The sequence below is a fragment of the Drosophila grimshawi genome, unplaced genomic scaffold (assembly GCF_018153295.1).
Source record: "Drosophila grimshawi isolate 15287-2541.00 unplaced genomic scaffold, ASM1815329v1 contig_848, whole genome shotgun sequence".
Lineage (NCBI taxonomy): Eukaryota > Metazoa > Arthropoda > Insecta > Diptera > Drosophilidae > Drosophila > Drosophila grimshawi.
In genome coordinates this window covers 13,335,052-13,349,193 of record NW_025063692.1, presented here as the reverse complement: position 1 = coordinate 13,349,193, position 14,142 = coordinate 13,335,052, and the positions used below count along the sequence as shown (strand labels likewise).

Here is a 14,142-nt window from a genome sequence, read left to right as displayed (position 1 = left end):
ACGTTTTTCTATTTACAAATCGTGTTGCACAAATAAGTGCCCCAAAATGGTTGACAACATAACATTAAACATCTGTACAAAACCGTTGCCAAGAAAGGTGAGTGAAACATGCAACAAGTACGCCACATCAAACCATTCACATTTTACTGCTGACAGGCGACGACGGCGGCTTCGACACAAAATGTGCTGAGTAAAAAACAAAAACGTGCAGCGCCAGCCGGATTTGATTTTCAATTCAATGTGGACAAGCCCAAGATTAAGGCACTTGTGGTGCGGCGTCGCGCTAAGACAACGACCACGACCCCGACCATGCCAACCCGCCCACCAGCAGCGCCTGCATCCGCCAGCGATTTGCTGTTCAATGCGAGCATGCCAAAGAACACAGAGCAACAATTAAAGAAAACATCCAGCAAAGAGCCGCTCAGCGACTTTATGTTCAATGTCAGCGTGCCGCAGGATGAAGAGCCCATCAAGCCCAAGCCACAGTCAGCCGTGGCCACTGCCAGCGCCAACAAGACAAAGAGCGGAAGAGAAAGAGCGGGGATTATTAGTAAAGAGCAGTTGAAGGATGTAATCAAGAAGCAAGGACAAGGACAGAATCCCAACAAGCAGCCGCGAGCCGGTGATCTATTCAAGGCGCAGCTGGACAAAGAGCACAGACGTAAGCGCGAGGAGACATATGGTGCAGCAGTAGCAGCTCCAGAAAAGGAAGCGGAGGCGGATACGGAGCCAAAGAAATCAGTTCAGCCAGTGAATAAATTTCGCAGCACAAAGAAGATTGGCCTGTTCGATCAGAGCGACGTGGCGGCACTGAAACAACTGGGCCAGCGTGCTGTCAAACCGGTCAAGGAGACAATATTCAGCGGCAGCAAGGTGGAGTCTCTGGGTCTGCATGCACATGCCGTCAAGAATCTAAAGGATCTGCTGAGCATTAGCCAATTGACGAGCGTGCAACAGAAGGCCATACCACAGGTACTGGCTGGCCGGGATGTGCTCGTTCGCTCCCAAACCGGTTCCGGCAAAACGCTGGCCTATGCCCTGCCAATGGTGGAACGCTTGCAGTCGCAGCTGCCGCGAATTAAGCGCACCGATGGCGTGCTGGCGCTCATCATTGTGCCGACGCGTGAGCTGGCGCTGCAGACATACGAACTGTTCCAGAAGCTGGTCAAGCCCTACACATGGATTGTGCCGGGCGCCCTGCTGGGCGGCGAGAGTCGCAAGAGCGAGAAGGCACGCCTGCGCAAGGGCATCAATGTGCTGCTGGGTACACCTGGTCGCCTCGTCGATCATCTGCTGCACACGGCCAGCTTTCGGCTATCGAAGCTGCACTTTCTCGTCCTCGACGAGGCCGATCGTCTGCTCGAACTGGGCTACGAGCGTGATGTCAAACAGCTGGTCGAGGCCATTGACAAACAGCGGACCGAGGATATCGAACAACAAAAGAATGAAATCGAAGCCAATGTACAGATAAATGCTCCCGTTGCCATGCAGCGTCTGTTGCTTAGCGCCACGCTGACCGCCCAGGTGCAGCAGCTGGCCGGACTAACGCTCAAGGATCCCATCTACATCGATAATAGTGATGAGGCGGCGGATGCGGCGCTCAAGGGCAACAATGGCTATCACAAGGACACCATTGAGGCGCAATCGAATGATGACGACGGTCTCGGCGAGTATCTGGAGGATGTGACCGGTGTGCTGAGCATTCCAGAGAATCTCCAGCTCAGCTATGTGATTGTGCCGCCCAAATTGAGACTGGTCACCATTGCGGCGCTGTTCGCCAAGGAGCTGGCCGCCAATCCCAAGCAATTCAAGGCCATTGTGTTCATGAGCACCACGGAAATGGTCAACTTCCATCATGATGTACTCAACGAGGCCCTCACACGTCGCATTCTCGACGAGGACGATGAGGACGACGACCAGCAACTGGAGAAGGATCAGTCAAGAAATGATGAGCTTAACAATGAAACGCCCTTGCTGCAGGGTCTCCGCTTTTTCAAGTAAGCAAACCAATCGATTTTTACATTCATCCACCATTTCTGCTTCTGCTATAATTGCTTATATTATTATTATAATTAACTTTAGTTATAGGGATCGACAAAACAATTTTATAAAGTCAGTCAATAAAATCATATAATTCCTAGAATTGGAAAGTTAACGTCACGAAATTAGTCAGGTATATAACTGGTAATTTCTTCTCGACCGCCAATATTCTCAAAATCCTTCCCAAACATGGAAGGTTGATTACTAGTAACCTCCTCCTGACATCGAGAGAGCCTATATCTCCAGCAATTGTAGAGCGATAGTCACAAAACTCGGAACATGGGAGATTACTATTAACATCCTCTTACGATTGGTAAGAGTTCATGGCCAGCATGCCAAAAGAGTCAACAATTTAATGGGGCACACTTCTTTTTTTCCTCTACATCCTTTCGAAAATTTGGAAATAGGAAGCAAAGATTTTTGTCAAAATAACCTTCAAAAATAAAGATTTAAGCGTTTTATCTGAATGACCTCAAACTAGTTGCTTATTAGAGTTTCGGAGAATTTATTCAATAGCAAAATTAACATTATAAACGTTTAATAATGTTATCCAGTTACAGCTCATGTTGTTCTTCTTGGATCATATTCCCAACTTTAAGGATTTGTTTCTTATTACGTATGACAAAATCCGCTATTATTCTCTGCTCGATTTTCACCCGACTCCCCACATATTTTTGTATTTGTATTGTATTGGATTAGTAATTGCCGGTTCGATTTCTAGATAGCTTCTTCCTCAGGAAGACAGATTTGGAATAATTGTGGACTTGTGCACTTACCACATCGCGTAATCAATTTTTTAACCTGCGCTTTCTTCTTGTTGCGACAGATTGAATGGCTCCATGACGCAAACGGAGCGACAGGCCGTATTTCGGGGATTCCGGGAGTGCGCCAACTGTGTCCTGCTGGCCACCGATGTTGTCGGCCGGGGCATCGATGTGCCCGATGTGAAGTTGGTGGTGCAATATACACCACCCCAGACAACGGCCGACTTTGTGCATCGGGTGGGTCGAACGGCTCGAGCGGGACGCCGGGGACGCGCTGTGCTCTTCTTGGCGCCGAGCGAGGCGCAATATGTGCGTCATCTGGAGAACAAGCGGATACGCATACAGCAGGGCGATATGTATGGCTATTTGGAGGCGCTGCTGCCGCGGGATGCGGAGGCGCGAACCGTTCAGGAGGCGGCGTCCAATTTACAGCACAAATTCCAGTCGCTGCTCGAGGACGATCGCGAACTGCACGACAAGTCCTGCAAGGGTAAGTTGGTATCTATGGCAATGCAACCCCTCCCCCTCCGCCCCCCACATCCCTCAATCACCCCCTTCTCTAATTCCATCAGCCCCGACTACCTCAATCTAACTAGCAATTTAATCCTTTCACCAAAGGATATTAACTTTGTAATTACAACACAATATTCGCTGCTCTTCAATGAAAAACAACAAAAAAAAAAAAAAAAAAAAAAAAAAAAATAGAAAACGAAGTTGAAATACCAGAAGGATATACAAAAACAAATAGACACTCGCTGCTATTTTCCAATTATAAGTTGGACGTTCACGCCACGCCCCCAGCCCTCTTTTGCGCCCACTTGTACGCTGTCAACTGGCTAGCGCTAAAAACACGAAAAATTATTTCATATTTGAAGTTAATTTCGATTGCGTGCCGTATCGCCAGCCCCGCCTCCTTTCAACCCGCCCACCCCTTCTCATTCGGTGTGTGTGTGTGTGTGTGTGTGAAGTGACCAGCTCCTGCCTGTCGTCATACCGTTATCCTGGTCCGCATACCCTTGCAGCCATAGGCCATGACGACTCCCTGGCAAAGTCCACAGCCATTGATTGCCCGTAATGCTCGCGGGCAAGGGTATTGTCGCTGGCGGTGTCATTCCTGCTCAATATGTTGCCTTTTTGTCGTCGTTAATGTCCTGTTGAAAATGTAATTGCAGCGCGACAGACAAAAAGTTAATTAGATGTTACCAAGGCTGCAGCGACGCCTCCACATCCAAAGAAGAAAAAAAAAGGGGTTAAGGCTCTCGAGATGGGGGATCGCATAGGGGTTGGTAGAAGGTTTTACAGGTAGGAGGGGGAGGGGGGGGGACAGTTTTGATTGAAACATACAAAATATAACGCACTTTCTCGCCCCTAACATAAATTGAATTCGAAATGAATCACGAGCTCAAAACAATATATATCTAGATCTGAAAATGTTAACGAGCAAACAGGAAACGGAAATTGTGCGAAATATTCAAAATGGCCAAAACAATGGGAAAAACAACAAGCCAAAAGAAAATGAAAAAAAGAAAAAGATGATGATGATGATGATGATGGGGATTAAGATGATGTTGTTTCTGATTGAAAAGAGGCAAAAGAACAATAACAACAAGTTGCCCGAACAGTCAAAATGGCAATACTCAAATTGCACTTAAGCGTCGAGTCAAGCATCAAGCGGCAGGAAGCCGTTTGGCAAAACTTAAGAGTGCACCCAAAGGAATACAGTGCGGCTGCAGCCAACCCAGCTGTGGGTTGGCCAAGGGTTGACCGGGGGAAGGGGGAAGGGGTAGGAGAAGGGTGGTTACAGCTACGGGCTGCAGTCTCTGTGCTGCGTCCAATCAAAAAGCCATTAAAAAGTATTTCGCTTGAGCAAAACTGTACAAAGCAGCAGATAAAAGCATTTAGAGGTACTACAAAAACAAACTAAGACAACGGCAAACTGAGGCAGGCTACGAGAATAGCAAGAAAGAGAGAGAAAGAGAGAGAGAGAGAGAAAGGAGAGATGCACTCAGAAAAGAATTCACTCTACTTTTGGCGCCTAGTGTAACTATTTCGAAAGTATATTTCTTTTCTCAATTTTATGGAACCTTTTTCATACATCTAAACCTTTTTTTCCAAATATTTGGCTTTGTGCATCAATTTTTTAGAAATAAATTTCATTTTTATTCGAATTTTTCTTTAATAGAAATTATTTTTAAAAACTAGAAAAACTTTCTTAGTTTTCATTGCGATTTTCTAAAATGCAATGCGATTTTTTTTATCTGAGTGTAGATAGATAGATGTGTAGCTGGATAAAGTTGAGCAGGCAAATGCATCCTTGGTGCTCGCCAGCATAACGCCGGCTGACTCCTCCTGCACCGAGCGAGCTGCATGCGTCAGTAATTGAAACAATTTTCAAGTTGAAATTCACTTTCTCAAGTCGTTCAAGTTGGGCACACCGAGCACAGTCGAAGCAAAATCATTTGTTCAAGATCTGAGCGAAAGTCTTGGCTTTATCTTTTAAGGGAGGTGAATAAAGATGAAGAAAATACAGCAGCTATGCTTTTGTGAAACTCATATCCACTGGGAACTGGTCGAAGAAGTATTTTTCCGTAGGAGATATGATTTCATTTGTCTTGTATGTGGGACAACTATTCCAAATTGGGGTATTCTAAATCGAATTTAAAATAGCTGTTAACATTTGTATTAGTTTTTAGTGCAGTTAAATAGTAAAGATTTGTTTTAAATGTAATTCTGTTAATTTTCTCAATTGTGGCAGTTGGCTTTCGCTGGCTTGCAACTATTCTCGTATCATCCAAACATTAGCTAAATAAAAAAGTATTTCCCCTCCCGTTATTCGCCTTGCCACATGATTAACTACTTAGTAGCCAGAGTGGACAATGAGCGAAAAACCGCAGGCCGCAAAGCCTTAAGCCGAAAACCGAGCCCAAACTCCGAACCCGAGCCGGCAGTCTAAGGGCCAAAGGCAGCAACAGCAGCAGCAGGGGGAAAAACAATCACAACAATTTGCCACGCCTACACAAGAAGCAGTGGAAGAAGAAGAGAAACCGCATGGACACGCGCGCTTTATAAAATATATCCGCTCGCATTTGCCGCTGAGCCGTCGACGGACGCATTAGCCGAGCACCGCCCCCCTCCACCCGCCCCCACCCCACATCAGCCACCCCACTGGCCAAGCTAAACAATGGCAATCGGCCAGGGAAAGAATAGATTTTTTTTTTGGGAATGAAAATGGGGGGATGAGAATGTGGCATGAAAAGCCATTTTGTGCGGTTTGTGCTGCAGCTTGGGGTTGGGTTGGGATTGTGGAGTAAGGGATGAGGGCGGGGTGGCGGAGAGTCGTAGTGGCTTCTCTCGTGCGGCTTGCCACCCGAGGAGTTGACAGTGCTCGAATGACATTTATTTTATTCGCAACTTCCGGCTGGCAGACGTCTCCAAACATCCGGGCTCGTCATACTTTTGTTTGTTTAATGTCTGCCACTTGACTGTAATCGCATTTGCGGCAATTAAGCAGCCCCAAAGACAAGGGCTTGACTTTGAGACTCCCACAGGCCAGGGACTTACAAAAGCGACCCTCATCTCCCAGAGCGGACGGACGGATGGATGCTGGAACGTAACGAAACGGTTTCTGTTCCCAGTTAATTGCCTGGGCAGAGCAGCATCTCTGACTTTATCTCACTCACTCTATATCTTTCTCTCTCTCTCTCTCTCTCTCTCTAGCGCTCTCCCTCTCTCGCTCTCTCTCTCTCTTGCTTTCTCTCTCTGTTTTTAACGATCCTTAGACCTACTTGATCGACAAATAAGCGTAGATTTTGATTTAAGATTTTAGTGGCGCTAAGTTGTATTTCTTGAAGTGAGGCAGAGTTATTTGTATCTTCAGATCTGTTAGCCAAGCTTTTTAGATAATTGTGGACTGCTTAGGTAGTTCTATAAAGAATTTTAATTAAATCGCAACTTTGAATATATTTGAATAACCCTACAGTTAAATTGCTGCAGAAACCATTCAAATGTTAACAGTGTATTATTAAGTACTAATCAACAATTTTTACAATTATATATATATATATATATGCATATATATGCTAACTATGCAAGTTATATTCGAAATCTATGATAGAGTATGTTAATGACTAGCTTGAAGTGCTATATGTATATGTATATCGCCTGCTAATTGTTGTTAAAAATATTTCGATTGGGATCTGTTGAGTTGTGGTTAGGTAATTGGTTCGTTTTGGTTCGCCTGTTATTAGAATTGGTCCCATATGACCAGGTCGCACTCACTCACAAAGTGACTTATCCATTTTCATTTCTCAATCGTGGCACACACAACAGCTGCTGGTTCGTTTTTTGTTTTTTGTTTTATTTTTTTTGTTGTAAATTTTCATAGCATTTTTCATTTCACATCACATTTACATATCCCTGTCGCTTTGTATATATGTGTGTGTGTGTGTGTGTGCGAGATGCTTATCACACTCGAGGACATGCTGGAAGGACAATTGCGGCTTTTGCATAGCGCACGTTGTGGTAATTTGATATCATTGTTGTATAATTTGGCATTGCCTGGCATAAGTGCTGCGTAATTAGCAAGGACATGCCCACAACAAAACCAACGCAACACACAAAAGAGACAGGACAACAACAACAACAACGACGACGACGACTTTGAACGAATATGCGTTGGGTGGTTGCGTATAGGAGATGGCAGCCAGAAATCCTTTGCTGACATTGCTCATTTGTCATTTTAACAAATTTATTTTGTAATGAATGCCTCACACATACACACAAACACACACAGACACACGTTCACACACACATACATACAGGCAGGCACTTAAGCCAACACATCAATTAATTCTAAAAGCATTAACATGACTCCGACTCCAGCCCCAAAATCCAAACTAAGACTCTTTTTCTCTTTCTCACTTACACACACACACACACACACACACACACTCACTCACTGTTTTTGTTGTTGCTTGCAGCCTTTGTCTCCTGGATGAAGTTCTATTCGACGTTTCCCAAGGAGCTGAAGCCCATCTTCAATGTGCGCGCCACACACATGGGCCACTTTGCCAAGAGCTTTGCCCTCAAGGAGGCGCCCAGTAAATTTGCCAGCAAGTATGCGGCACCGAAAGCAGCACCGCCCACCAATCGTCTGACCTACACGGAGCGGTAAGCAAACAGCTAAAATATATTGAATTTCTATTCAACTGCGCTCGTTATTCACAGCGATCCCGAGAAAGTGCAGCAGGCGAAGCGTGCCAAGCGGCGTCTCTACACAACAACGGTTAGCGGAGATGTGCGCCAACTGCAGCAGCACCAGCAGCAGCCGGCGGGCGGTGCGGATCGCAGAAAGAACGGACAGCACCATCTGCCAGAGGGCGCCGGCAAGAGCAACTTTATGAAAAGCCTGAACAAATCAAGAGCCCTGACCATATCCGAGTTTGACAGCGGTCTGGAATCCGTCGGAGCGCCCAAGCGGCGCAAACAGGCATAGGAGCATACGTGGGCGTTGAAGATGAAGCTGTAGCTGTAGCCATTTATGCGGGCCATTTTAGTTGGGCGCTGTTCAAGCGTTTAATCGAAATGAAAATTGCTCGCCGACCACCGGAGGCCCAAATGAAAATGCTAAGAAGAAGCTCAACTCATAAAAGTTTCATTTTTCTCAACTTTTAAGCCCGGACGTCCTACGGGAAAAGTTGAGCTGCGTCCACTCACCCGCTCGCTCTCGCGTCCCGTCACGGCTGCAGCTAGCATATTTCAAGCTCATCTTTACAGTTGGTTTTTTACACATTTTTTCATAGATATAGATATATATATATATACTTTTTTTTTTACTTTATGTAAAATGTTTAAGGCATATATTAGAAATCCATTTTCCGCTCACTGCAGATTCATTCAGTTTTGAAAATGTCGATCCCTGTGAACCGCACAGAGAGAAGATATGTGCGCGAGGGGGGAGGGGAGAGGGGAGGCACGTGTTGGCCGTCTTTTTGTGCAACTGAAGCGCGTAATTTGTTGGACAAGCTATAAATAAATATGAAACATAAGCGCATAAAAAATCAAACGATTTGCTTTCGTTTTATTTTCTGTTGCTTTCCATTTTTTTTTTGCTTTTTTTTTTGCTTCCATCGAGCGCCGGCCGAAAGTGTGCGCCAATGTTTGTGCAGGACACGTGCCAGGATAAGCTCGCTTTTGGCCATTAATAGCGGCCCGAATGCAGCCCAATTAAAAGGGGGCGAACGATTGATTTTTAATTAGCCGCCTTATTGACGGTTTGGCTATCGTGTCTGTCAGCCAGCTCAGAGTCAAATTGGCTCGGCCAACCAATCAAGCGTACACCAAAGTCAAAGTAGACTCCATCCCCAAACTCCAACCCACAAACCATACCCATTCCCGATCCCGTCGTGGTCGTCGAGCCCTAATTACGTGCGAGTGTCAGCATATGAAATAATATTTTGATACCAACTACCTCAGGCACGCAGGTAAAAGGTACCTTTAACGTTAAAGAGTGTGCCGAGGGGTATTACGAAATTATCGAGCAGCATGTGATGAAGTTGTTGAGCCCCCATCTCAAATGATCTGCTACTTGAATTTAGCATACGCATTTTTATCGCTATGCTTCAATTGCCAGCTACTTTGGCCAAATGTTTAGTTATTTATTTACAGCCAACTAACTTATAATTTAAATTCACCAAAGTAATGACAACAAACAAATACAATATATAACATTGTAGCAAGTTTACTCAGATAGTGAAGATAGATCTCAAGTAGTGATTTGCAGGGTATGCTTTTGGCAGTATAACATAGATGTAAATAAACATGTATGAATAGCTTTCGGCCTGGTTGTTGGTTGGTTGCTTGCCCAATATGTCATTGGCAAAGGGTTGTCGAGCGTTTCTAATGTGATTGCACTAATGGCTCGAATTATAGACGCATTAGGGTAAATTAAAATCGTCCTTCGCTCGGCTAAGGCCATTCGGGGGGTTGTCCGTGCGCCGTGTGCTGCCAATAAAAAGCCAACTCACTTAGAGCCAACAACGGCTTGACCCCAGTCCGCCATTGGCAGCCGACCAGAGCGCCCTGAGCAGATGGGGGGTGTTGGCTTAAGGGGTGGATTTATTGCTTTACATGTGCGAGGAGAAAAAAGGGGGGAGGGTAGGCGTTGTTGAGCTGTTGTAATGAAGTTGTAACGGCTGCATCAACAATGCCATTGCCGGACTATGTTCTTTTGTGGTCAGGTGCAAGTGTTACAGGTTTTTATTTTATTTTTTTTGCTTTCTCTTTTATTTTGTATATTTTCATTCAAATTGAAAAGAGGACACGGCAGAGGTAACAGTATAAAAAAAGAAAGGTAAGACCCCAACAGCTGTCAGCATTTCTTTTCAGTGGGAGTGGAAATGGGCTTTACTTTGATTATGACAATGCTCTGACCCGTGGCCACTTTGACAATCAGCTGGCACAATGGAAGTGGTGGCAACTAACTGGCAAATGGACGAAGGCCGCGTTAAATTGGAACACCCTATTTCAGTTCCACTTGGCATAAAGCCCCATGATAATTCAATTGTCGCATAGTACTCTGCTTATAAATAATCACACATCTATGCTCGAGTTACAGATACTGGAATGAGTGTGTCTAACAAGTTGGTAGCTGAACTTTTATTATTATAAGGCATTGCATACGATCACACTTGATCGGAGCATAATAATTCTATATTTAATCAGAGTTGGAGAGATACGGCGAGAGTGGAATCTTTAAAGTCTAGCGACTATAGAATCGAGTGGAAAAGATGGGGCAAAGAAAACTCACAGATCTCAATAAAATAGAGACTTTGTTTTATAGATAATGGTATCAGAAAGGGGCTAAATTACTGGGTAGCCAGCTGTATATATCATCCAGAAAATAGAGTATAAAATCGTCAATCAAAATAGTATTTATTATACAAATGAAAAGGTATTTTTAAAGTTCCTAGTTAGCAAATTACCAGATCGGATTATATTATAAGTTTGACTTTGGGGTGATATTTAACTTATCCAAGGAGGGGAAAGCAAGTTTATATCCGTAATTTATATAATTTTTATTTCTTTTAAATCCGTTCCGTTATGAGATCTCCAAAGTTCTTGATGGATACGCATCCTTAAAATCATACTTATGAACATAGACTATTTATTGGAGCAATGAAAAATAAAAAGAGTTTCCTTGTGGCCATAAAATATTATGGCAAAAAGATTTTGGTTGGCACACACATAAATTAAATTTGTATCGCTTATAACCGTTTGACAGTGGTCAAAAAACTTTTGTCTACTATTTTTTTTTTGACAGCATCAATACTCCGTTTCTATACATATTAGTCGCTCATTATTTAATTTATCCTAATGAAAATGTGCATATGTCAGACTTCTTTTTTTGTTTGGGCAAGTCCTTAGTTATGCGTCACATTTTGTCAAAAATAAATAAAATCAGTATCGAATTAATATATCATATTTGTCACAATAACCGGCGTGCGTGCTTACAATAGTAGTTGTTATTTGTCGTTCTTAGTTACTGCCAGAAATACTATTGACTTGAGAGCAAAAGGGCCTGTCAGTAGAGTTCATGAATATATAATAAGGAAATGGACTTGACAAACATTAGAGGCACCTACAAACTTCATATTTTATTTATTAAAGTTAGAGCAGAGAATATGTTCGTAATTAAGCAATAACTACGTAAGTATTTGGCTTTAACTGCTTGTAAATTACAGTGTAATTCGCATGGTTCTGCTAGATACGCATGTATATGCATACACAAATGTGGGCACTTTGGTGGAGATAGAGCCACCAAGTCCCCAACACAAGTTCAAGAGCAAGACCGGATCGATTCAATTCCGCAAAGGTTTCGCGTCCGCTATTCCTTTATTTCTTTTCGGTTTTTATTTTTTTGCATTCTTTTTGTATTTTTTTCTCAGCCATTTCCAATTTCCAATTATAACGCAATGCGATTGCGTGCACAAAATGACAAGCTTTTATGAATTCGCGATGGTCTCGAAACGACTACAACGATGGGGTCAGACACATGGGGAACGTTGGACACACGGACACCCATTAAATTATGATTTCATTTGACGGCGCCGTTGGCAGAGACGAGTTGTAGGAGCCAAAAAGCTGTGGAAACACCCGCACAGCACCGAAGATGTCGGAAATCAGGATGAATTTAAATTATACATATTTCATTTGATACAATGTTATGTTACGTGTTTCTATTTCTGTATATCTTTCTCTTTCTGTTTCAGTTTCTGTTTCGTTTGTTGCATTTATTGCTCCTTTTTATTTTTTTATTTTTTGTATCCAATTATGCTTATTAAATCGGCAGTTGAAATGTGCTGATGCCAAGGATGCGATTTAGTTAGAACTCTGGCGTGGAGGGGATATAATGGGGGTTGATATTTGTTGTGGACGGCGGGGCTTGTCAGAGGCTGCAGATAAACTACTTAATACTTATTTAATTTGTGCCTCTGATGCGAATGCATTCGAGCAGAATGCGCCACACAACTGTCATAAAAATCACGCAGCGGAAATTATTTTGTCACCATTTATAATTGCATTGTCACACCAACACTATTGACTGATGTTGTTGTTGCTGTCGTTGTTGTTGTTGTTGTTGCTGCTGCTGCTGCTGTTATTATTATTATGATTGGAGGGTGTTGAAAGTAACACCCCGCACATTAAATCAAGTGGCTGTAGATGTAGCTGTGCTTGTCGACAACATCATACATAAATTATTGAAAAATCATTCTGCAAATAAACTCAACGAGCAGGCAGACAGACAGCCAGACGGACAGATATTCAAACAAACAGGACGAGAAGAGCCAGCAGCAGAGCCAAAGCCAGAGTCCAGATTCAGGTTTGGCTTTTGGGTGAAGTAAATAAAATCCACCACCAGGACATGGACTGACTGACAGACTGACAGAATGGCTGGTTGGTTGGCTGGCTGAGTGTGTTGATTGCTTTGACAAGACCGCAAATAAAGTGGTAAATAACTGAACTTGGCTCCAGGGATACATTGGGTTACATTGCGCATACGCCGCGTGGCTGGCAGTGGCGAGCAGTGCTTCAAATATTTGCAGTAAGGCACCGCGTATGTCTAATCAACTCTCGCTTTTGAATGCACTCTGCAAAAATATATGTGCCTGAATTTACAAATTTCATTTTATATCGTATTTGATAGTAAAGTATTTATAGAAAAGAATCTTTAAAAAAATTAATACTTTTACTTATAAATACTTGCAGTTTATTATTATATTATACAAAATAATAGAAAATGTAAAAACCGTATTATTATTTTTAAATAACAATTTCAAATATCAAACAATTTTTAAATGGATTTCTTAAATTCTGATATTTTTAGTCATTGTTTTCCCGACTATTATGTAAATGTAAATTTTGCTATTTAGAATGATTTTCTCTGGAGAAGTCGCGCCAATAATTAAGATATGATAGAGCGGAAGTATGACGATTATGTAAATTCTGGGGCCTGATTCTTTTTCTTAGTGTGAGCTTGGGGCAGGGATGTGTGCGCGATTGTGGCTTGTGGGTTAGCAGCTTAACATCAACTGACAAACAGTAGCACCACGGGCACCACCAACATCGACAGCAGCCGGCAGCAACGTCGGCAAATCCAATTAATTTTATTGCGCCTAAAACTTTAAGCGCAAGCGTCGAAGCACAGCCAACACCCCCCTTCCCCCTCCTATACCCAGGTCGAACACCCTTTACGGCCATGGTGTCATCTAATGGAAAGCGACTCCTGTGCGTCGTCCTTTTGCCCGTCTGCGCCGTCAGTTCCGTTTCCGTTCGGACGAATGCCCGTCTATTTATTTGCAAATGCAACTTGTCTATTTTGACAGTTGTCGCTTGTATATGTCATGCCTGAAGCGGAGCAGAAGCAGAGTCAGGGAGCAGGGAGCAGGAGTAATGGGAGTGGTAGGAGGACGACGTCGTCGACATCGTCATCATTCAGTGAAGTGTAAAGTGTGAAAGCCTCTAACGAGGCATATTGCGATATTGGATTTTGTGTAAATTTATTTATGCTAATTAGTTTCAATTTGATTTAATTTGTGCTCAACAGCTTCAGTGTGTGTGTATATATATATATATATATATATATCTATATATGTGTGTAAGTGTGTGTGTGGGGTGTGTGGTGGTGGGTGTTGTGCTGGCATATGTGGGGAACCACAAAGCAAAGCTGACAATTAAAAGCACGTTAAAAACGCATTTAGCAAACTTCGGCTGCTGCTGCGGTCACTTGGCTGGGATCCGTTTAAGCCGAAAACGCCTAATGACAGCTGCATCAATCCTG

At 43.3% G+C, this 14,142-nt stretch overlaps 1 protein-coding gene and 1 long non-coding RNA gene across 2 annotated transcripts; both read left to right on the top strand.

Moving 5' to 3' along the window:
• Nucleotides 1-12: 12 nt before the first annotated feature.
• On the top strand, nucleotides 13-8,868 carry LOC6565588 (probable ATP-dependent RNA helicase CG8611). Its single transcript, XM_001992667.2, has 5 exons — nucleotides 13-97; nucleotides 157-1,997; nucleotides 2,867-3,294; nucleotides 7,784-7,973; nucleotides 8,031-8,868. The coding sequence occupies exons 1-5, from the start codon at nucleotides 47-49 to the stop codon at nucleotides 8,296-8,298; spliced, it is 2,778 nt and encodes a 925-aa protein (XP_001992703.1). The 5' UTR covers nucleotides 13-46; the 3' UTR covers nucleotides 8,299-8,868.
• Nucleotides 8,869-11,461: 2,593 nt separating this feature from the next.
• On the top strand, nucleotides 11,462-11,983 carry LOC122322843. The gene is made up of 3 exons (XR_006246885.1): nucleotides 11,462-11,510; nucleotides 11,569-11,676; nucleotides 11,750-11,983. It is a non-coding gene; the product is annotated as an uncharacterized LOC122322843 (long non-coding RNA).
• Nucleotides 11,984-14,142: the final 2,159 nt, after the last annotated feature.

What these genes read in the sequence shown, in the direction of transcription:
- LOC6565588 (XM_001992667.2), top strand. Translation starts at nt 47, where the DNA reads ATGGTTGACAACATAACATTAAACATCTGTACAAAACCGTTGCCAAGA. An exon ending in CAAAACCGTTGCCAAGAAAG is followed by an intron (nt 98 to 156) that starts GTGAGTGAAACA and finishes TACTGCTGACAG; the next exon opens with GCGACGACGGCGGCTTCGAC. An exon ending in GCACGACAAGTCCTGCAAGG is followed by an intron (nt 3,295 to 7,783) that starts GTAAGTTGGTAT and finishes TGTTGCTTGCAG; the next exon opens with CCTTTGTCTCCTGGATGAAG.